Raw genomic sequence first — 22155 nt, forward strand, 5'->3', positions numbered from 1 at the left:
TTAGCTTGGCTGCCATGCCGTCTGAATATCATCCTGTTTGTGTGTAATGGATGCTGCCTCATCTCAACGCCACACACACACACACACACACACACACACACACACACACACACACACACACACAGACACACACACACACACACACACACACACACACACACACACACACACACACACACACACACACACACACACACACACACACACACACACACACACACAGCTGACTCAGTGCTGGAACTGTGATTTTTGTTCTTATAGGGATATTATACAAACCCATTATAACTTCAAACTCCATTTTTAACATGTTAGATAAATCAAAAACACCCGTTCTTGGTTCTGGTGACTCACCCTGCCCTCCTAATACGTGAGGGGCCGTGTTTTTTCGATTACTTTTTTCATTTATTTATTTATTTATTTTTTATTGTATTCAATTTTTTCAAAAATATATATTAAAAATAAATGAAAAAAGTTATCGAAAAAACACGGCCCCCTCGCATATTAGGACGGCTGGGTGAGTCACTAGAACGAAGGACGGGTGTTTTTGATGAATCTAACATGCTAAAAATATCTAAATAATGAATCAAGCAACTTAAAAACTGTCTGGGGGGGGTCACAAAAGCATGAGTAGACGATAAAATGACCCAAAGTTTTTTTGAAAGTGAAATACCCCTTTAACCCATTAAGACCTGAGGCCGATTCTACAAATGCCTTCTAAATCAGTAGTTCTCACACTTTCAATATTTTCCAAAAATGTTCAAAAATAGCAGATGTACAAGCTCGCAGCGTGTCACAAAGTGATGCGCTGTGAGCTTGTATATCTGCTATTTTTGAATAGCCAATTCTAAAATCTGTAATGACACAGATGCTTTCTTGGGTTTTAATCAAGCCCCCAGAACCACGGTAGAGCCTGGTGGCCTGGTGGTCAAATCTGGGATAGCAACACTTCCGCATTTAAAATGCTACTGCGCGTGCGTCTATACCGTTAAAACCTACTAATGTCCCTTCAGAGGCTCCGTAGAAACCATAGTGCGCCTGCTCAGAACCAATATCATAGAAATGAATAGTTGGGGGGTGGCAATCCGCCCTCTAGATATATAGAGTTATAATATTATTATAACCAGGGCCGGTGCTAGGCAATTTTGTGCCCTAGGCAATATTTTTCCTGGCACGCCCCGGCGCAAATCTTCCCTTCTGGGGGAGGGGTCCCTGGCAAAAAAAACTTTTCAGATGGGGGGGGTCCGCGGCCAAATATACATCCTTTTAACAAATATGTCCTTGACACGAACAAGTTTGAGAAGCACTGCTTTAGCAAGCTACTAATTGGCTTTACCCAAACGCCACAACAACACTGACCATTATGTTAGCTAGCTTACCTCGCGTGGAAGGAGTGGCTAGCGACACACGCACCCAGGCTGAGGTGGTGAGAGTTGGCACGATGTGCTGGCACCGCTGGAATACTAATTAGAGGCTTACAAATGGGGCCAGATGTTAGCCCCGTTTGCTGTGGGATGATTGGCACAGCTGGTGGATGAGCTTGTTTACAAGCTGTTGGTCGGAATCGTTAGAGATCCTATACAGTAGAGCTGGTATGGACAAAATCTAATACCTCTATTTGGACTAAAGTGTTGATATTGTGACAATAAAGTCAGTTTTATATAGCATGTCTACAAGCTCACAGCTTGTAGATGGTCTTATTTATTTTTAAAACTTTTTTTTTTTTTTTACAGTTTTGTAAAGAATAAAAATAAGGCTTAAAGCGGCACTAGGTGTAATTTTGTCCAATCTGTATGGTAGAGTATGTTAATACAATATAACTTCTACAGTTGGGGTGGTAGTATTTTGTCTCCCTGCTCTTCTATTGAGACATTTAGATCGTGTCAAAGGTCATGCCTCAACTAGACAGAGGATCTGAATTTTGACCTGATGGTCAAGATTCAATTTATCCCCTGAGCATGCAGGCAGGCTCTATTAGCTCAATGGTAAAAATGTCAGCACTTTCGCAGGTAGAAGAGGAAAGTTACATAGTGCAGCTTTAAGTGATCAAAACCAGGAAAAGACAACTCTTAATATGATGTATCACGACATCTAGATATGATCGAGTAGGGCGTTAATTTACAAAAAAAAACAAAAAGTTAGAATATGGAGATAAGAGGTTTCTGTCCGACAGCAACGATATAACATCGATGCATGGCCCAGCCTACCCTCTCCCTCTCTCTCTGTCTCTCTTTCTGTCTCTGTCTCTCTGTCTCTCTCTATCTCTCTCTCTCTCTCTGTCTCTCTGTCTCTCTCAGTCTCTCTCTATCTCTCTCTCCCTCTCTCTGTCTCTCTCTGTCTCTCTCTCTCTGTCTCTCTCTGTCTCTGTAGGCAGAGGACAGATACAACAATGACATCAGCTGAACATTCAACAGACAGGAATGTGAAGTGGTGTCAGGTCAAGTTCCGTTTCCCTACATTTCTGTTTACACAACACACACTGCTCCCTCGTTTAGTCAGCGTCAGACAGACAGACAGACAGACAGACAGACAGTCAGTGGTGTCGCCATGTCTGCTTATTCGGCTTGTTTTTCTGTAAAGTCGCGTGTGATTATTCCTAATGTTGTTTAAACCAGTGGTTCTCAAACGTTTTCATGTCAAGGACCCCCAAATTAATATGGATTTTGTCCATGGACTTAAAATGTTTCAAAAAATATATTCAAAATGTTTCACTTGTTTCAAGACTATTTTGGAAAATAGCAGATCTACAAGCATACAACACGTTGCATCACGACGCGTCGTGAGCTTGTAGATCTGCTATTTTCAAATATCCAATGCTCATGTGGCCTAGTCGCTTCTTTTGGCTTGTTTTCATAGACCTCGTTAGCTTTTTTCTCTCTCAAAATATGGCAACACTGACAGTCAGACAGTCAGACAGACAGACAGACAGACAGACATACAGACAGCTAGCCAGGCAGACAGCCAGTAGCCACTCAGTCACGTTCCTCTGAATCCCTCTGTGTCGCTTGACAAAAGTGCACAAATCTCAATTAGTCTGTGTTTGTTCTCGCACATGTGTCACTGGAGACTTTATAACCGAGACAGATCTGTTTGTGCCGTTGTTCCAGCGAGTGCTTCTTTTGTTTCTTCTTCCCCCAACTAGAGCAGGCGTCTCTATCGTCAGTGTGTTAAATACTGTGTGTGTGTGTGTGTGTGTGTGTGTGTGTGTGTGTGTGTGTGTGTGTGTGTGTGTATGGCAGTGGTGTAAAGTAACTAAGTACATTTACTCAAGTACTGTACTTAGGTTAAGTACAATTTTGAGGTATTTTTACTTAACTTTAGTATTTCCAATTTTCTATACTTTTACTTCTACTCCACTACATCTCAGAAGCAAATATTGTACTTTTACTCCACTACAATTATTTGAAAACTTTGGTTACTTGTTACTTTGCAGATAAATGATTATATTATAAAGCATACATTAACCACTATATTTTATACATAGGCTATTTGAAAATAGCCGATCTACAAGCTCACAACTGCGACGCGTTGCGAGCTTGTTGTCATAACAAACATTTCAAACATTGTAGTACTTTTACTTTTGGTACTTTAAGTACATTTTGATACCAATACTTTTGTACTTTTACTCAAGTAAATTTTGAATTCCGGACTTTTACTTACTAGAGTATTTCTACAATGCAGTATTGATACTTTTACTTAAGTAAGAAATGTGCGTACTTTTTCCACGGTGCTCAAACAACCAGGCTGCAGAGAGAGAGAGAGAGAGAGAGAGAGAGAGAGAGAGAGAGAGAGAGAGAGAGAGAGAGAGAGAGAGAGAGAGAGAGAGAGAGAGAGAGAGAGAGAGAGAGAGAGAGAGAGAGAGAGAGAGAGAGAGAGAGAGAGAGAGAGAGAGAGAGAGAGAGAGAGAGAGAGAGAGAGAGAGGGCACTCCAACTCCAAGGAACAAAGCAATGGCTTTGTTCCTTGGAGTGCCCTTTCCTTGCCTTTACCATAATGCCATGCCCACAAGAGATGAAAAAAAATAAACACTCTCCTCCATAATTATTGCTACCCAATAGTAAACAACCAAAATGTTGGAAAGAACAAAGCAAATGAGCTGCTAACATGCAAGCAAATTGTTGAATAAAGTGACATAAAGTGACCCAAATTATTTTGGGCAGGTCCCCAGATGACTAGCTTAATGTGCAACATTGTTTTCTCACTCAACAGCAAACAAACCAACATACAGTATAAGTGTGCAGGGCATTTGCACATTTCTAAAGTTACATTTTAAGGATTTGTAAGACTGTCCAAAAAGAGTTCATTGGACCCGAAAACTATATTACGAATTAACCATTTTGAACTCTATTTCAAATATAGAGAAAGTAGCTGATCTACACGCTCACAACCTGTCGCACCACGGCGCGCTGTGAGCTTGAAGATTGCCTATTTTCATTTTTTTTTTAAATATATTTTTGGAAATGTTCTAAATTTCAATTCAGCAATACATTGATATTAAAAATAATTAAATGTACTTCTGAATACTTGATTATACTTTGTCCACCACTGCTGGTTAATAGCCTGAATCCATTTCCAACCCATGCACGGCTATATATTTGAATTGAATATGACAATTTAATATAAAACAAACTGATTGTCCATGTCACTGTTATTAGATTAAATCTATTAGTTTGGTGAATTGGATTTACTGAAACGATAATCAGAAGCAACTACAACAGTGGTTCTCAAAAATTGGGGTTCAGGGACCCTCAGGGGTGTTCCTTATTGGGGCGGGGGTTCCAAATGGACCCTTACAGGTCTGTAACAGTTACTCTGAGAGTTATGGGGGTCCTTGAAATAAATAAAAAAGCGTGAGATTCACTGGACTACAATATTGAGCGTAAAAAGCTTCATGCTAGGAGGCCGAGCTTCTCAGTCTATGGCTTCTCCGTTTTCTCCCTCACTCTCTCAACCACTCTTTATTTATCCACTCCTTTTTTTCCTTTCCGTGTCTCGCCCGGTGTTACGTTAACCCATTAAGACCGGGAACGCATCTGTGTCATTTTAGATTTCTTTGGACTTTTTTTGATGAAAGATGGTGGAAAATGTGTGCAAATCTTTGAATATATGGATATGTTTTAAAGCGAACATGTTGTTTACGTGCTTCTGGGGATCCCTGGAACAACATATTTTGAGATAGGGATCCATGACCAAATACATATCATTTTGGGGGTCCTTGACATGGAAAAGTTGGGCCACCACTGATATAGTAACATACTGTTTTAGATATGCATTTGGCCACGGACCCCAATCTCAAAATGTTTTGTTCCAGGTACCCCCAGAAGCAAAGCTTTAAAAATACATATGTTCAAAGATTTGCACACATATTCACGATTTTAAAGAAAATAGCAGATCTACAAGCTGCTGCGCTACAAGCTTGTATATCTACTATTTTTTTAATAGCCCAAATAAATCTTTAAATGACACAGTTCCAGGTCTTAATGGGTTAAGAAAACACTCTCCATAGTAGAGAAGCTGCATTTCAGAATGCTCCGTGTTGTTTTTATTGAGGAAAGAAAGTCGAGTGGTTTTCCTTTTGCTGCTACAGGTGTTAAAAACGGATTAATAACAACAACGGTTATTATAGTGCGGCTTCTAAAAATTCCTGGCATTGCCTTTTGTTTTGGTGTTGAATAAATGATGACGTTTGCTATAAAACCCCAGTCAGACGCTGTGTGGTCTGAGCATCAGAGCCCTAATGGCCTGGTGATGTGGTTGTTATCCTTTTTGCTCTTAGTGGGTAGGAGTGGTGCTTCTGATGACCAGCACTCCCGTTTTATTATAAGGGCTACGACATGATATGTGTCTGTCAGGTGGATCTTTAACCTATTGAGACCTGAAGCCGATTCTACATGTCTCCTAAATCTCAACAGTATTGTGAAAAACGTTTGTTTCTATATCAGTGGTGCTCAATCTTTTTCATGTCAAGGACCCCCAAAATGATATGCATTTGGCCGCGGACCCCCATCAAAATATGTTGTTCCAGGGACCCCCAGAAGCAAAGATTTGAGTTAAAAATGTTCACTTTAAAAATGTATATATTCAGAAGATTGCACACATTTTCACGATTTTTCAAAAATAGCAGATCTACAAGCTCGTAGCGCGGCACTCGGTGCCGTGCTATGAGCTTGTATATCTGCTATTTTTGAATAGCCAAAGTGTAAAATAATGCTTTTGAGCTCAAATCTAAAAATGACACAGTTCCAGGTCTTAATGGGTTAAAAATGTTTGACGATATTTCAAAAATAGCAGAACTACAAGCTCATAGCGCGGCACGAATATCTGTATATCTGCTATTTTTGAACAGCGAAAGTGAGTAAAATGATTGTGACGCTATATTAACACATTTTCAAATTAGACCCCTGGGGGTCCGCCGATACCACTTTGAGAACCAATGTGCTATATAGCTAAAAATCTAAAATAACACTGATGCTTTCCCGGATTGAATGGGTTAATGGATGATGGGAGGGAGCTGGAAGAAACCACCATGACCGGACGCAACGCCATGTCCACTGAAACCATTTAACGGACACCTGGAGGTGTAATTATCCTGCCGGGACCAGGGCCTGGCCTTTTGCCAGAACTAAACCTGGACTTGGATCATACAAGCTCACAACGCGTCTCGCTATGCGACACGTTGTGAGCTTGTAGATCGGCTATTGTTGCTATATAATGCAGACTAATCTTTTTTAATAGTTTATAAAAATATATATATATTGGAGTGCAGTTTGTGTCGATTTGTTGATAGTATACAGTATAGAGTGCTGTAGAATTACTGTAGTAAAATGCAAGAAAAGAAAATATCTTCTCTTCTCCACAGCCTGGACCGCTGGCGTAGCGGTCCAGGCACCTATAGGCTCTAAAGTAGCCTGACAGCAAGTGGCAAGTTCGAGTCCCGATCCCGACAGCCTTTGCTGCATTTCACTCGACATCTCTCTCCCCATTTCCTGTTAACCCATTAAGACCTGGAACTGTGTCATTTTTAGATTTGAGCTAAAAAGCATTATTTTACACTTTGGGCTATTCAAAAATAGCAGATCTACAAGCTCATAGCGCGGCACCGAGTGCCGCGCTACGAGCTTGTAGATCTGCTATTTCTTTTTAAATCGTGAAAATGTGTGCAAATCTTTGAATATATATATTTTTAAAGCAAACCGTTTTTAACTCAAATCTTTGCTTCTGGGGGTCCCTGGAACAAAATATTTTGATGGGGGTCCGTGGCCAAATACATTTTGGGGGTGCTTGACATGAAGCACATGGTATCAATGGGTTAAACTACTATACTATCATATTAATAAAGACATAAAAGCCAAAAAATAATATCTTAATTTTTTATTTTGGGGGGGGGTGACTATCTGTGTAACAATCTGAGTGTAAACATCTTTGAGAAGCACTGTCTTAGACATATTTTCCATCGATCCCTTCATCAGTCCAGCCTGTCAGACAGGTTGCCGTTCGTCCATCTATCTTGGCTCCATGCAGCAATGTTCACCCATCGTTTAGTCATCCATCCATCCATCCATCCATCCATACACCCGTTCCACAGTTCCACCCATAAAGAGTGATCCATACAGCCGTCAATGATCCGCTGATCCACCCGTCCTTCCATCCACTGATCCTTTCATCTAGGATCAAGATAACCAGTATATCACTGTAGCCGCTAATCTAGCTGCCCAGACTGGAAGCTGCTACCTGTAGGTGTGTGTGTGTGTGTGTGTGTGTGTGTGTGTGTGTGTGTGTGTGTGTGTGTGTGTGTGTGTGTGTGTGTGTGTGTGTGTGTGTGTGTGTGTGTGTGTGTGTGTGTGTGTGTGTGTGTGTGTGAGAGAGTGTGTAAAGGGAGTAGACCAGTTGCTAGTTCTCAAGAATGTTTGTGCCGTGGACCCCCATCTGAAAGTGTTTTGTGCCAGGGACCCCCAGGACAGATTAGATGTTTTCTTCTTTACATAAATCCTCTCAATTATTCAAAACAAAGTGACACGCTGTGAGCTTGTAGATCTGCTATTTTTGAATATAGGTAGTATAGGAGGTAGTCAGGTCATAATGACAGATGGAGCTTAGCTGAGGGACACAGTTTAAGCCTGATTTATACTTTGATATACGCCTGTGTCTCGTCCCAAAAACGTGTTGCTTGGGGATGCTTGCTTGCTGCTATTTTGGTTGAGCGATGCCGCCGGCGTACGGCATGGGAGCATAAAAACAGGCATCAGGTAAAAAAGACGGACTGGATGAACTTTGGGAAGCTGCTTGCTTTTAGCCCTGCAGGGAGACGAGAACAGCTGCTGATGGCTGTTTCTTTAATGAAGGCATGAGGGAAATCACACACCGTTGAATAGCAGTGGTGAGAGAGAGAGCAGAGTTTTACTACACCAAGTCCAAATATTTTTTAGAACCAGTGGTGTAAAGTAACTAAGTACATTTACTCAAGTAGTACTTAAGTAACAATTTGAGGTACTTATACTTTACTAGAGCATTTCCAATTTTCAATACTTTTACTTCTGCTCCACTACTGCAGTGGTTCTCAACCTTTTCATGTCAAGGACCCCCAAATTGACACTTATTAGCCCACGGACCCCCATTTGAAAATATATATTAGGGAGCCCCATAAGAGAAGATTTTTAATTGCACCCCCCCAACCCTGCGCTGTGATTGGCCACCATTGTACCCCCCTAACCCTGCACCGTGATTGGCCACCATGACTCTATTCAGGACTGTGATTGGCTATAAACACATGACACATGTGCATAGCCCTATAAATAGGACTATGCACTTAAAAAAAACACTTTTATGTTTTTTTTTTAAGTGAATCACTTCCATCACTGTGATGACCACTGTGACCACACCGCCCACTTCACACTGGGTGTGATTTTTTTTACAGCTCTAGCAGTGATTCTCAACCATTTTAATTTCAAGGACCCCCAGTTTGACATGCATTAGGCTACGGACCCCCATTTAATGGCATTTGTATCCCTGGGACGCCATTTTATATTGTAAAATAATGTTAATTTAACTCTGAGAGTGTACAAATGGAACCAAATGGACCCGTTAGGGTCCATTTGGTCCTTTTGTACACTCTCTGAGTTACAGACCCATAAGGGTCCATTTGGTTCCTAACTATCCATCATTTAGCTGGGTACCCCCTGGAACTCCCTCAATGACCCCTGGGGGTCCCCGGACCCCACTTTGAGAACCAATGCACTACTGTACATCTCAAAGGCAAATTCTCAAAGTTCTCAATGTTTTTACACCCAGTACAACCTTGGAAAATATTTGGCCCTCCAGATACCATCATTATGATGGATGTTAAAATACAGTATCATGCTGGCTTTGTCGAGCGTCTATACGAACACAATTGGCCCGTATTCGGGGGAGGGAAGCTGGGGGGAGGGTTTCTCTACATGTATTCCTATGGACTGGGGAGTGTTGGGTGGGAGGAGTAGAACGAAGGCTCTACGTCCTCCCAGTGGGGGCTCCTTACTGGCTGGTGGGCCATTAGGATACAACAGCAGTGACAACACACACATGTGTGTGGGGAGGAATCAATTGGCATAATGACTAAAAACTACTGTACTCTCTCTGTATGTGTGTGTGTGTTTAGTCACCGCTGTTCTCTGAGTGGTGAAGACTTGAATCGTCGGTGGTGTAAACCTGACCCTGTCCTCAGTCCAACCATCTACCACACCAAGGGCTTCCTCTACTATCTCAACCCCGCTGGTGAGCAAGCACACACACACACACACACGTACACGTACACGCACACGTACACGTTTAGGGTCGGACTAAATACAAACAATGTTAAAAGGTAGTGTAAGTGATATTTTATGGCTCAAAGAAAACGTATTTTTTTTATGTGAAAAAGGTAAAGCTCTATATAGTCTGATCTCTCAGTCTCTCCAGCTCTTTAACTCTATAACTGCCATGCCATTTGAATGATGCTTTCACTGCCAGATGACGTCAGACCCAGAATTGACCCGGAAGTAAAAAAAAAAAAAAACGTCTTGTTTACTTCCTGTTTGGGAAAAAAAAGAAAACACTTTTTTCTCTACTCTCTGTTGCTGTGGAGGAAAACCACACCTCATTCAACTGCCCATATACAGTACATGGAATGGATGATCGTGGCCGTTCGATTTTTCTTCCATCCAATCAGGAGAATGGAGTACCCATTTATGAGCTTGAATTGTATAGTGTTCCAGTTCCTATTTTGTCAGCTCATTGTCTCCACCAGGCCGAAAGGCATGGCTGAAACCATGTTTTGCACCATGATGCTGGGGTTTAAGTGGTGAATAGCAGGTGGGTGGCATATCAGCCCATGCTGAAAAACAACAGATGTGTTTGCTCGACATGAGGGGCTGAAGTGTTTGCGTACGTATACAAAGCCACGAAAATGACAAATGAATGGAACAGACCAGAGGGAAGTGACAAACGTTTGTTTTCTGGAGGATTAGCCATGTCTTCCTGAACGTACAAACTTCCCTTTTAGTGTCGGGAGAGTCTTGACAGAGCTGGGCTTGTTTTGACAGAGCCGCCATGCTCTGGACCCGGCTCTAAAAATACACGTGTGTGTGTGTGTGTGTGTGTGTGTGTGTGTGTGTGTGTGTGTGTGTGTGTGTGTGTGTGTGTGTGTGTGTGTGTGTGTGTGTGTGTGTGTGTGTGTGTGTGTGTGTGTGTGTGTGTGTGTGTGTGTGTGTGTGTGTGTGTGTGTGTGTGTGTGTGTGAAAAAGGGATTATATAAATAGCCAGATACTGCAAGTGTGAAATGTGTAAATGAAATATGGGTAATGGACCAAGTAGAGACAACCGTCGATAGACAAAGAAAAAAATAGAAGAGAGGAGGGAGAGAGAGAGAGAGAACAGGAGAGAGAGAGAACAGGAGAGAGAGAGAGAGAGCAGGCTGCTCTGGGAATCCAGTTTCACAACATGAATTTTTGAAAGACTGCGGATGAGCAACGAGGAGAGAACAGGAGAGACAGAGGCAAGGAGAGAGGAGCTGAGAGCTATAGGGAGGAAAAGGGAACAGGAGAGAAGGAGAGAGGAGTTTAGAGCTATAGGGAGGAGGAGAGACAGGCAAGGAGAGGAGCTGAGAGCTATAGGAAGAAGGGAACAGGAGAGACAGAGGCAAGGAGAGAGGAGCTGAGAGCTATAGGGAAGAGGGAACAGGAGAGACAGAGGCAAGGAGAGAGGAGCTGAGCGCTATAGGAGGAGAGACAGGCAAGGAGAGAGGAGCTGAGAGATATAGGGAGTAGGAGGGGAGGGAAAGAACAGATGATGATTGAATAGGATGGATGGAGAGAGAGAGAGAGAGGGGGTGGAGGAGAGGGGCGTTGTTGACTCATGGTACACTGCACGCATCTTCTATTCTGAACTGTACATCACACCTGCATCATACACACACACACACACACACACACACACACACACACACACACACACACACACACACACACACACACACACACACACACACACACACACACACACACACACACACACAAAAGAAGACGTGTTTTGTAGGCTCAGCTTCGTCTTTCACCTCAAAGACGATTAACCACTTAAAAACCCCAGCATCTGTATTCTGGGAAAACCTTCGCAGAAAATAGCAGACAGATGTCCATCTGCTATTTTCTGCGAAGACATTTAATTTTTGGGGCGAAAACAGAAAAGACACTAGTATAAAGCCGTGAGGGACTACTCCGCTCAAAGACATATGGTGTTTTAAGTGGTTAAAACATGGGATGTGCATTTTGTTGGGACCCTATAATTATCATTACGAAGGCTGTTCAGTGTTTGTTTAGGAAAAGACTGTAAATATGTGTGTGAAGATTATGATTGCCATTTCACCGCAATCAACTTCACCACGGCCAAATACATATCAATTTGGGGGTCCTTGGCACGAAAAAGTGTGAGAACCTCTGTTGTATAAGTCATGTTTCAAACTGAACAAGTCTACGTCCCTTCTCAGGCCTGATTTAACCCATTAAGACCTGGAATTGTGTCAATTTTAGATTTGAGCTAAAAAGCATTATTCTACACTTTGGGCTATTCAAAAATAGCAGATCTACAAGCTCATAGCGCGGCACCGAGTGCCGCGCTACGAGCTTGTAGATCTGCTATTTTTGAAAAATCGTGAAAATGTGTGCAAATCTTTGAATATATATATTTTTAAGCGAACATTTTTAACTCAAATCTTTGCTTCTGGGGGGTCCCTGGAACAAAATATTTTGATGGGGGTCCGCGGCCAAATACATATCATTTTGGGGGTCCTTGACATGAAAAAGATTGACCACCTCTGATATAGAAACATACGTTTTCAGAAAACTGTTGAGATTTAGGAGACATGTAGAATCGGCTTCAGTTCTCAATGGGTTTATACTTGGTTGCACGCTGGTGTTGCATGCCATAAATAGCAGATATACAAGCTTGTAGATCTGCTATTTACTGAGCACGACACCGGCACGCAACTAAGTATAAATGAGGCTTTATTCTTTATGCCTACGGGCCAGTCTCTGTCTTCATTTCCATCAACATTACCACCCGGTGGGGCCCGTTCTAATGGATGTCTGTGGGGAAGGGGTTACAGACACTTTAGAACACTGTCAGAGGGAACAGCTGGTGGTAGACTGGGCTCTCTGGACGCCCCGAGGGGGCCGCGCTGATTGTGTCCATAGGGAACAGAATGAGGAAGTGTTGAAAGGACATTATAGGGTCGTCCCAAATGGACAGGCAGAGGACTGTCTTTGGAAAGAAAGAGGAAAGAGGGAAAAAGGCCAATCTGAACCCAGACCGATTACTAATTTTGGAGACTCCTAGACCAGTGGTTTTCAAGCTTTTTTTGTGTCAAGGACCCCCAAATTGACACACATTAGCCCAGGGACCCCCATTTGAAAAGATAAGCCAGGGACCCGCAATAAGAGACGATGTTTACGGCTCTAGCAGTGATTTTCAACCATTTTAATTTCAAGGACCCCCAGTTTAACATGCATTAGGCTACAGACCCCCATTTAATGACATCTCTATCTCTGGGACCCCAATTTATGTTATAAAATCAATGTTAATTTAACTCTGAGAGTGTACAAATGGAACCAAATGGACCCGTTAGGGTCCATTTGGTTCCATTTGTACACTCTCAGAGTTACAGACCCATAAGGGTCCATTTGGTTCCTATCCATCATTTAGCTGGGGACCCCCTGGAACTCCCTCAAGGACCACTGGTGGTCCCCGGACCACTGGTTGAGAACCACTGTCCTAGACCAGTGCTTCTCAAACTTTTTCATGTCAAGGACCCCCAAAATGATATGTATTTGACTGCGGACCCCCCATCTCAAAATATTTTGTGTCACAGATTTTAAAAAAAATAGCAGAGCTTGAGTGCCGCGCTATGAGCTTGTATATCTGCTATTTTTGAATAGCCAAAGCATAAAATGTGGTTAAAATGATTGTGACGCTATATTAACTAATTTCTCTGGGGACCCCCTGGTACCCCTGGGGGCGTCCCCACTTTGAGAACCAATGCCCTAGAGTACAGATTACCGACGTATTGACTGATATTTTGTTTAAAAAAAAAATAAAGAAAATGTCAAATCGATTCTAATTTATTTGAAAAACTTTCAACACGTTGTGAACTTGTTAATCTGCTATTTCTGAAAACTTTTGAGACTCAAAATAGGAACACCAGGATGAATGTGGTTAAAATTGGAGCATTTACTTAACCCATTAAGACCTGGAACTGTGTCATTTTTAGATTTGAGCTAAAAAGCATTATGTTCTACAAGATCTACAAGCTCATAGCGCGACACTGGGTGCCGCACTATGAGCTTGTAGATCCACTATTTTTGAAAAATCGTGAAAATGTGTGCAAATCTTTGAATATGTATATTTTTAAAGCAAACATTTTTAACTCAAATCGTTGCTTCTGGGGGTCCCTGGAACAAGATATTTTGATGGGGGTCCGTGGCCAAATACATATAATTGTGGGGGTACTTGACATGAAAAAGATTGAGCACCACTGATATAGAAACATAAGTTTTTCAGAAAACTGTTGAGATTTAGGAGACATGTAGTGGGTTAACAAAAAAAAAAGGCAAATAATGGCCGATATAGCAGTCTTACTCCTACACTGTTACAACTGAGGGGAGGGGAGGGGGGTTTGCAGAGTGAACTGGGTCCAGGGTAGAAAATGATATTAGAAGGAAGGCTATTAGAGTATTACAAGTATATATACCAGGAATTCTCCTCAGGGATTTCCTTGGATCCGCTGCTGCTGTCACATAGTAAGTAATGGAAGGGGCCAGGACTCTGTTGGGGTGACGCGGCTAAGCAGCCGACTCAGCAGTGTTCACTTAATGGGAACATCATGGGAACATCTTGCTTGCGGGAAACATATGGAAATAGTTTTGACCCGCTCACCACCACTGCATCTATCTATAGTCTCTGTCTCTCTGGCAGCCAATTACATGACTGTAGCAGACATTAGCCGCTACTTAAAGGGATAGCTCACCCCCGAAATGACTCTTTTTCTATCAATTACACACCCCATGAAGCCTTGAATTCATGTTTTTGTCACATTCCTAAGCCAATAATTTGATGACCGGCGGCGGCTCCAGTAGGAGACACACAGTGTCAACTTTGAGTCTCCTACTGGAGACATTTGCATCTTTCCGCCGGTCAACAAATCATTGGCTATATTGGAATAACATCTCCATGAATTCAAGGCTTCATGGCGTGTGTAATTGACAGAAAAGAAGTAGTTTTTGGGTTGAACTATCCCTTTAATGTGATGCTGAACTTTGGTAGAGACTCTGGGTTGTACAGCTACCTTTGGGTTGTATATCTGCCTGGCAACGATACAAGTCAACATATTGTCAAATCATCTTTATCAGTTGCTACTGTGTGCCAAGAGTGAGGAGGAACGAGGAATCTGGATTTTTATGTTTGTCTGCATTCGCTCTTTGCTTGACGAAACAGGTATTAAAATAACACTTCTAGCACAAAAACAAATGCAAACAAACATCTAGGCCAGGGGTCTTCAACGTTTTTCAGGCCAAGGACCCCTTAGCCGAGAGAGACATGAAGCAGGGACCCCCTAGTACATATTGTATAAAATTGTGTCGCAGATTTAACTTTTTTGTACATTTCATAGACTTGTTTGACAGCACTGTCATTGTGTATGTTGGATTCATGTTAATGTGTATTTTCATACATTTAACCACTAACACCCTCAATACTTAGTAACCTTGACCTTTCACTCTGTACTTAGTCTGCTCTTTTTTCCCTCTACACGAAAATCAGTATGTACAAGCTCACAACACCTCGCGCTCGGCATTGTGAGCTTGTAGATCTGCTATTTTTGTCTAAAGTCAGAATAGGGATGCTAGGGTCCTAGTGGTTAATGTAAAAATAAATATCGTATCACACAAATATTTGGCGGCCCACCTGTAGTAACTCGGAAGACCCCCTAGGGGTCCCAAACCCCCTGTTGAGAACCCCTGCTCTAGTATATTGTATATAATACCGTATGCACCATGGGAGAGGAACAAGGAATCATGCTTTCTTTTATCTCTGCATTAGCTTTCTTTGCTTGGCAAAACAGATGAACAGATGCAAATGAAGCAGATGGCTCTATTCATGTTATATTTATCCTATCTATCTAATCTTAACCTGTGCCTTCTTATGTCACAGAATCCAATGGGTCACACGTTTCAGTGCAACACCAAATCTTCCAAATTCAAAGGGTGATTAAGATGACAGAGGAAGGAAATTAATTTGAAATGAAAGCACAGTCTGAGCGAGTCCCGCTCTCAGCCAACAAGAGAAGCTATACTTTGCCAACTGCCAAGCTTGCAATTTTATACAGGTATATATAGCATCACTTTAACCCATTAAGACCGGGAACGCATCCGTGTCATTTTAAGATTTCTTTGGCTATTCAAAAATAGCAGATATACACTTTTTAAAGCGAACATTTTTAACTCAAATCTTTACTTCTGGGGGTTCTACAAATGTCTTCTAAATCCTACAGTTAACAAAAAAAAAACGTATGTTTTTATATCAGTGGTTCTCAAACTTTTTCATGTCAAGGACTCCAAAAATGATATGTATTTGGCCGCGGACCCCCATCTCGAACTATTTTGAAATAGGGACCCCCAGAAGCAAAGATTTGAGTCAAAAATGTTGCCTTTAAGAAATATATATTCAAATATTTGAAAAAAAAAATCATAAAAAAAAGCAGATCTACAAGCTTGTATATCTGCTATTTTTTAATAGCCAAAAAAAAATTATTACACGCATGCGTTCCTGGTCTTAATGTGTTAAGTGTGTTTGTGGACCTCAGATGACTTCACTGGAATATAACGCCGCCTACTCTAGCCAGCTTGGAAGAAGAGATGCCAGTGACTTTGTGACTTCATCTCGATGAGCTTGCTCTTATACAACTTTACTTTATACTCTCTTATAATTAAAACTATTCTAATAAATAATGGTTTGGGGTGGTGGAGCTGGTGTAGTATCTCGGGCCAGACTGTTGACTCACACAAATTTTCAAATGCTTCCATCATAGAATCTGTACAAACGGAAGTGCATTAAAATGATTCGGGGGTTATTGGGGAGGAGAACTAATGCTATTAGTGCTGGCAGAAAACGTTCCCAAGTATCGCTGGTCAGGGACGATTCTTCTCGTATAAGTAGATCTTCTCTAAGAAGGTGACATAGCGTCTTAGAGGTAGTTTAATGGGTGGCCCGAGTAATCAATGACGGAACAGAGTCGAGTCAGTCAGTTGAGGCTGTATAGGGTCTTCGAGTCTTAAGTAAGTAGTTCGGAGTCAAAAGTGTTCCTATTCTCTCTTTAGCATCGATATCACTGTTTAATACTGATATTACTGAACTGAACTATTCCATTGTTGACTATCCTATGTGAGTTAGTATTCACCATATTAGGGCAGCCCCCAGGTGTGACTGCATCATACCTGGGATGCATCTGTGTCATTTTTAGATTTGAGCTAAAAAGCATTGTTTTACACTTTGACTATTCAAAAATAGCAGATATACAAGCTCGTAGCGCGGCACCGAGTGCCACGCTACGAGCTTGTAGATCTGCTATTTTTGAAAAATCGAGAAAATTTGTGCAAATCTTTGAATATATATATATATATATTTTCAAAACGAACATTTGTAACTCAAATCTTTGCTTCTGGGGGATCCCTGGAACAAAATATTTTGAGATGGGGGGTCCGCAGCCAAAAACACATACAGTTTGGGGTCCTTGACATTAAAAGGTTTGAAAACCACTGACACAACAACATACCCTTTTCAAAAAACAGGATTTAGAAGACAATTTGTAGAATCGGAACCTCAGGCCTTAATGGGTTAAAGGAAATGCCCATATAAGGGGGATTCTCCCTAACGGCGGTAATGCGGACGCTTGATTTGAAGTCACGTCGCCCAGCCCTATACTCTATACAATGCCTTGATACACACTACACTTCTCTCCTCCTCCTCTTGAGAACTGTATTTGTACCTCAGCAGCACTTGCATACGTTGTGTACCCCCCCCCCCCCCCCCCCCCTCAGGCCCCCCCGTAGCTCACAGTGTGGAGATAATAGCATGCTGAGCAGACAAAGCTGTGGGTGGGGGGTGGGGTGGGTGGGGGGGAATGAGAGGACACCCCAGGGCTCTGCTTGCTGAGTGTACATGTGTGCATACGTACAAAGTGGGAGTCGTGTGTGTGTGTGTGTGTGTGTGTGTGTGTGTGTGAAAAGGGAGCAGGAAGTGTTTATAATCAGGGTGTGTGTGTGTGTGTGGGGGGGGGTGGGGGGTAGGTACCGACGTCTCTCTCTAGGGAGGCGGCTGTTTTCTTCTACAAACACTAACACTCGCTGGGAAACATTACTTTAAAGCCCCAACTAAATACTAACTAATTCACTAACCCAAATACTTATTAGACTAGTACGTTATATAGTCTCTCACGTAGCCATCTCCACCTACTGATATGTGTGTGATATATGTCTAAAACTGGGTGGAAACGATTGGAAAATGTAGAAACATACTGTAATTGCAGTACAGAACCAATTCTGTGCTTTAACCCATTAAGACCTGAGGCCGATTCTAAAGACGTTTTCTAAATCCTATAGTTTTTTGAAAAAAAGATTGAAAAAAAAGTTCCACAATTTTTCAAAAATAGCAGATCTACAAGCTCATAGCCTTGTAGATCTGCTATTTTTGAATAGCCAAGGAAATCTTAAAATGACACAGATGCGTTCCCTGTCTGGGTTAAGTGCTATTATTTACCTAGGGCAGGTTTACGAAGCGCAAATTCTCTATTGACAGACACACACCTAAACTAAATCCACGATGGGAGAGACCTATAGCCTGTTGAGTATCGAAACGAAAGCACTGGAATTCGGCGGAAGTATCGCACACACAAGGAAGTTAAGTTAAGGCTCCACAGATCTGTTTACATTGTCCGTGCATGAAACCCGTTGTGAAAGTCGGATAAAAACACATACTGTACGACAGGAGTCAAGGCTTTTCTCCTCAGAGATGAGAAAAAGCAGGAAACGAGGCTTAAACTCAAGCATTCCAAACCGGTGGTCCTTGAAATTGAAACGTTTCAACCGCTGCAATAGCTATTATAATCAGTGGTGTAAAGTAACTAAGTACATTTACTCAAGTACTGTACTTAAAGGGACAGGGTTTTCTATGATGTTATGATATCCTAGGATGAATGGTACAGTAGAACATTCTCATAACTCCATCCCGGGTCCGCCACAGCTAAAAACGCGTGCCAATAGGCCTTGCGCTAGATCGCATATTTTGATAGCTTTTTTGTTGTTGTTGAGATATGACGTTTATAGTGACAGAACACTATGCAACGTGATTGTCTTGAATGCGCCCCACCGGAAGTCTCACTAGACGAGATTGAAATCTCATCTAGCGAGACTTCTGGTGGGGCGCATTCAAGACAATCACGTTTGTACTCATATATATGAGTACTTTTTCCACCACTGGCAGTGATGTGTTCTACCGTGGTACGCTGTATACGTAGCATGCCCTGTAGATTTTTTTCGTCGCCACCGTATACCTTCAAAAACTGTTCAAAACAGCGTATCTGATACGTTGATACGGTCTGATACGCTACTGCCCAGGACTCCAGGAGTGGCTGAATGTGGGCTAACTCTGAGTTGATGGCTTATCATGTGTGTAGCTATTGTTCTTGAGGTGATAAGTAATGGCTGCGACGGAATTCACACATTAACTCAACGACGCGAATACTAATGAAGTACTCTAATCAGGCAGTGATTAGAGTACTTCATTCCTTGCGCTCTTACATGGTAAAAATCCTTGCTTTGCATTGAAAATACATCCAAGCTCGGAAGTGGTTGAGCTCAGGTGATCAGACGTCAGAAACACTAGAAAATCAGTACAAAGCATATTGCGTGTGGGCCACACACGCGCGCGAAGTGCACGCGCATATTTTTTACATTTAATTAATTATAGACGCGCGCATGCCGTGCGTGTGGGAGGCAGGGAATAATCATAGTATACCCTCCAAAAAAATCTAGAACACACCACTGACCACTGGCTATTCTAATCCATCATCACTGAATAATTGAATCAAAGCACATACACAACACAGTGCATATCAGTGGGTTTACCTGCAGTGAGTCCTTCCCCGGGTTGGCGTCCTCCTCCCAGTGCTCAGGCGGGCAGGTGTTTCCAGGTGCTGACGAACGCGGTGGGGATCAGGGAGTAAGGCACGGTGGTGATGGAGTTCCAGCTGTCGGAGGTGGGGTCGTAGCAGTCCAGCGTTTTGCACCGCTGCGTGCCGAAGTAGCCGCCCACCACGTACAGCTTGTTCCCGGAGGCCACGGCGTGGCAGCTCATCCTCTTGGACGTCATGTCGCCCACCCGCGTCCACTGGTTGGCGTCGCAGTCGAAGCGGTAGGCCGAGGCGGCGGTGAACTCCGTGTCGCCGCCCATGATGAAGATCTGGCTGCCCAGGACGGCGGCGGCCGTGTAGCGCCACGGCTGCGGGCACTCGGCGGCGATGTTCCAGCGGTTGCCCACCGGGTCGTAACACTGGACCTGTTTTACAGGGGAGAGGACCGAGTTGGCTTTTTGTTAGCTGGGGGGTCAGTGTTGATTTTGACAGCAAATTTTGATTTAGTTTTAGTCATAGTCTTTTGTTCAAGGTTTCTTTTATTGGTGTTTTCTATTTTTACATACAGGTCGATGAAACAAAAGCATTCAAGAAATGTTGTATGTTACCCCTCCCACCCCACCAAAGTTCCCGCTCCGAAAGAGCCACAACCCTGGTATCTTGTTGTGCCATTAACACAAAAGGAAAATACAAACTAAAGAGACACAATTGCAATGAAAGTTGAAAGAAAAGTCAAGATGATGAAAGATGAAAACAAGTCAAAGAAGTCAAGTACACACGGTAGAATATATATTAGTCGTAGTCTTTTGAATAAAATGGCATTAGTCGACTAAAATATCATAAGATTGTAGTCGACTAAATCCACAGTTGATTTAGAGCACTCTGTCTGTCATTGACATAGAAGTGTCCCATAGACACACAGGCTAAAGAAAGAGGACTCCAACTCCACTCACCTTAGAAGCCTTGTCTCTGTGTATGGTGGTCCCTCCAAACACAAACAGTTTTAGTTTGGCACTGACCACAGCTGCATTACTGACTCCATCTCTTAGAGGGGCCATCATGGTCCATTTATTACTAAGAGGATCATACCGTTCCACCTATAGGATATTATCACACAAAGAATGTTTTAGTGTAGCAGTACTTCAGCATAGGAAAGAAAACATAGACATTTAACCCATTAAGACCGGCATCTGTGTAACCACTTAAACCATTATTTTATACTTTGGCTATTTAAAAATAGCAGATATACAAGCTCATAGCGCGGCACGAGAAAATGTCGTGAAAAAAATCGTGAAAATGTGTGCAAATCTTTGAATATACATATTTTTAAAGCGAACATTTTAACTAAAATCTTTGCTTCTGGGGGGGTCCCTGGAACAACAACATTTGAGATGGGGGGTCCACGGCCAAATACATATCATTTTGGGTGGTCCTTGACATGAACAAGTTTGAGAACCACTGATATTATAGCAACATACGTTTTTTTCCAAAAACTGTTAGGATTTAGAAGACATTTGTAGAATCGTATCTCAGGTCTTAACCCATTAAGACCTGAAGCCGATTCTGTCTCGTGAATTCCAATAGTATTCTGAAAAACATGTTTCTATATCAGTGGTGCTCAATCTTTTTCATGTCAATGATATGTATTTGGCCGCAGACCCCCATCTCAAAATATTTTGTTCCAGGGATCCCCCGAAGCTAAGATTTGAGTAAAAAATGTTTGCTTTAAAAAGATATATATTAAAAGATTTGCACACATTTTCACGATTTTTCAAAAATAGCAGATCTACAAGCTTGTAGATCTGCTGTTTTTGAATAGCCAAAGTGTAAAATAATGTTTTTTTTAGCTCAAATCAAAAAATGACACAGATGGGTTCGAGGTCTTAATGGGTTAATTACTTTTCTTAAAATCTGGAGCCCCCCCCCCCAGTTTATGTACTAGGCCAATTAACATTCCCCACCAATTTCTGTGCTGCCACTGCTATTGTACCCTATACTGGCTCTCCTGGCAGTGAGGACCCCCTCACTGGCAGGAGAGCCAGTATAGGGTCCAATCAGCCCCAGTCCCTCGCCTCTCGCCCCCCAGCCTATATTAGTCGCTACCAGTGGTGGAAAAAGTACTCAAATGTTTTACTTAAGTAAAAGTATCAATACTGCAATGTAGAAATACTCTGTTACAAGTAAAAGACCAGAATAAAAAATTGACTTGAGTGAAAGTTCAAATGTATTGGCATCAAAATGTACTTAAAGTACCAAAACTAAAAGGACTCATTACGCAGAATGTCCCATTTCAAGTTTTCAAATGTGTACAAATCTTTTGAAAATATTTTCAAATGGCCGAAATGTATAATGGGGCTGAAGTGGTTAATGCATGTTTTGTAATAATAATCTAAAATCTACAAAGTAACCAGTAACTAAAGTTTTCAAATAAGTGTACATCTGAGATGCAGTGGAGTAGAAGTAAAAGTATTG

At 42.0% G+C, this 22155-nt stretch overlaps 1 protein-coding gene across 2 annotated transcripts in view; it reads right to left on the bottom strand.

The window, feature by feature from the left end:
• The window catches only part of enc2 (ectodermal-neural cortex 2), a 71282-nt gene that overhangs the window by 11750 nt on the left and 37377 nt on the right, over positions 1 to 22155 (bottom strand). For both annotated transcript variants that reach the window (XM_084060965.1, XM_084060966.1), the window contains 2 exons: positions 20637 to 20780; positions 19679 to 20108 (listed from right to left, as the gene is read on the bottom strand). In XM_084060965.1, coding sequence (XP_083917091.1) covers positions 19722 to 20108; positions 20637 to 20780 — 531 coding nt within the window. In that variant the 3' untranslated portion in view covers positions 19679 to 19721. The remainder of the gene's footprint in view (positions 1 to 19678; positions 20109 to 20636; positions 20781 to 22155) is intronic.

This window comes from Gymnoscopelus microlampas, assembly GCF_963454915.1.
Source record: "Gymnoscopelus microlampas genome assembly, chromosome: 6".
Lineage (NCBI taxonomy): Eukaryota > Metazoa > Chordata > Actinopteri > Myctophiformes > Myctophidae > Gymnoscopelus > Gymnoscopelus microlampas.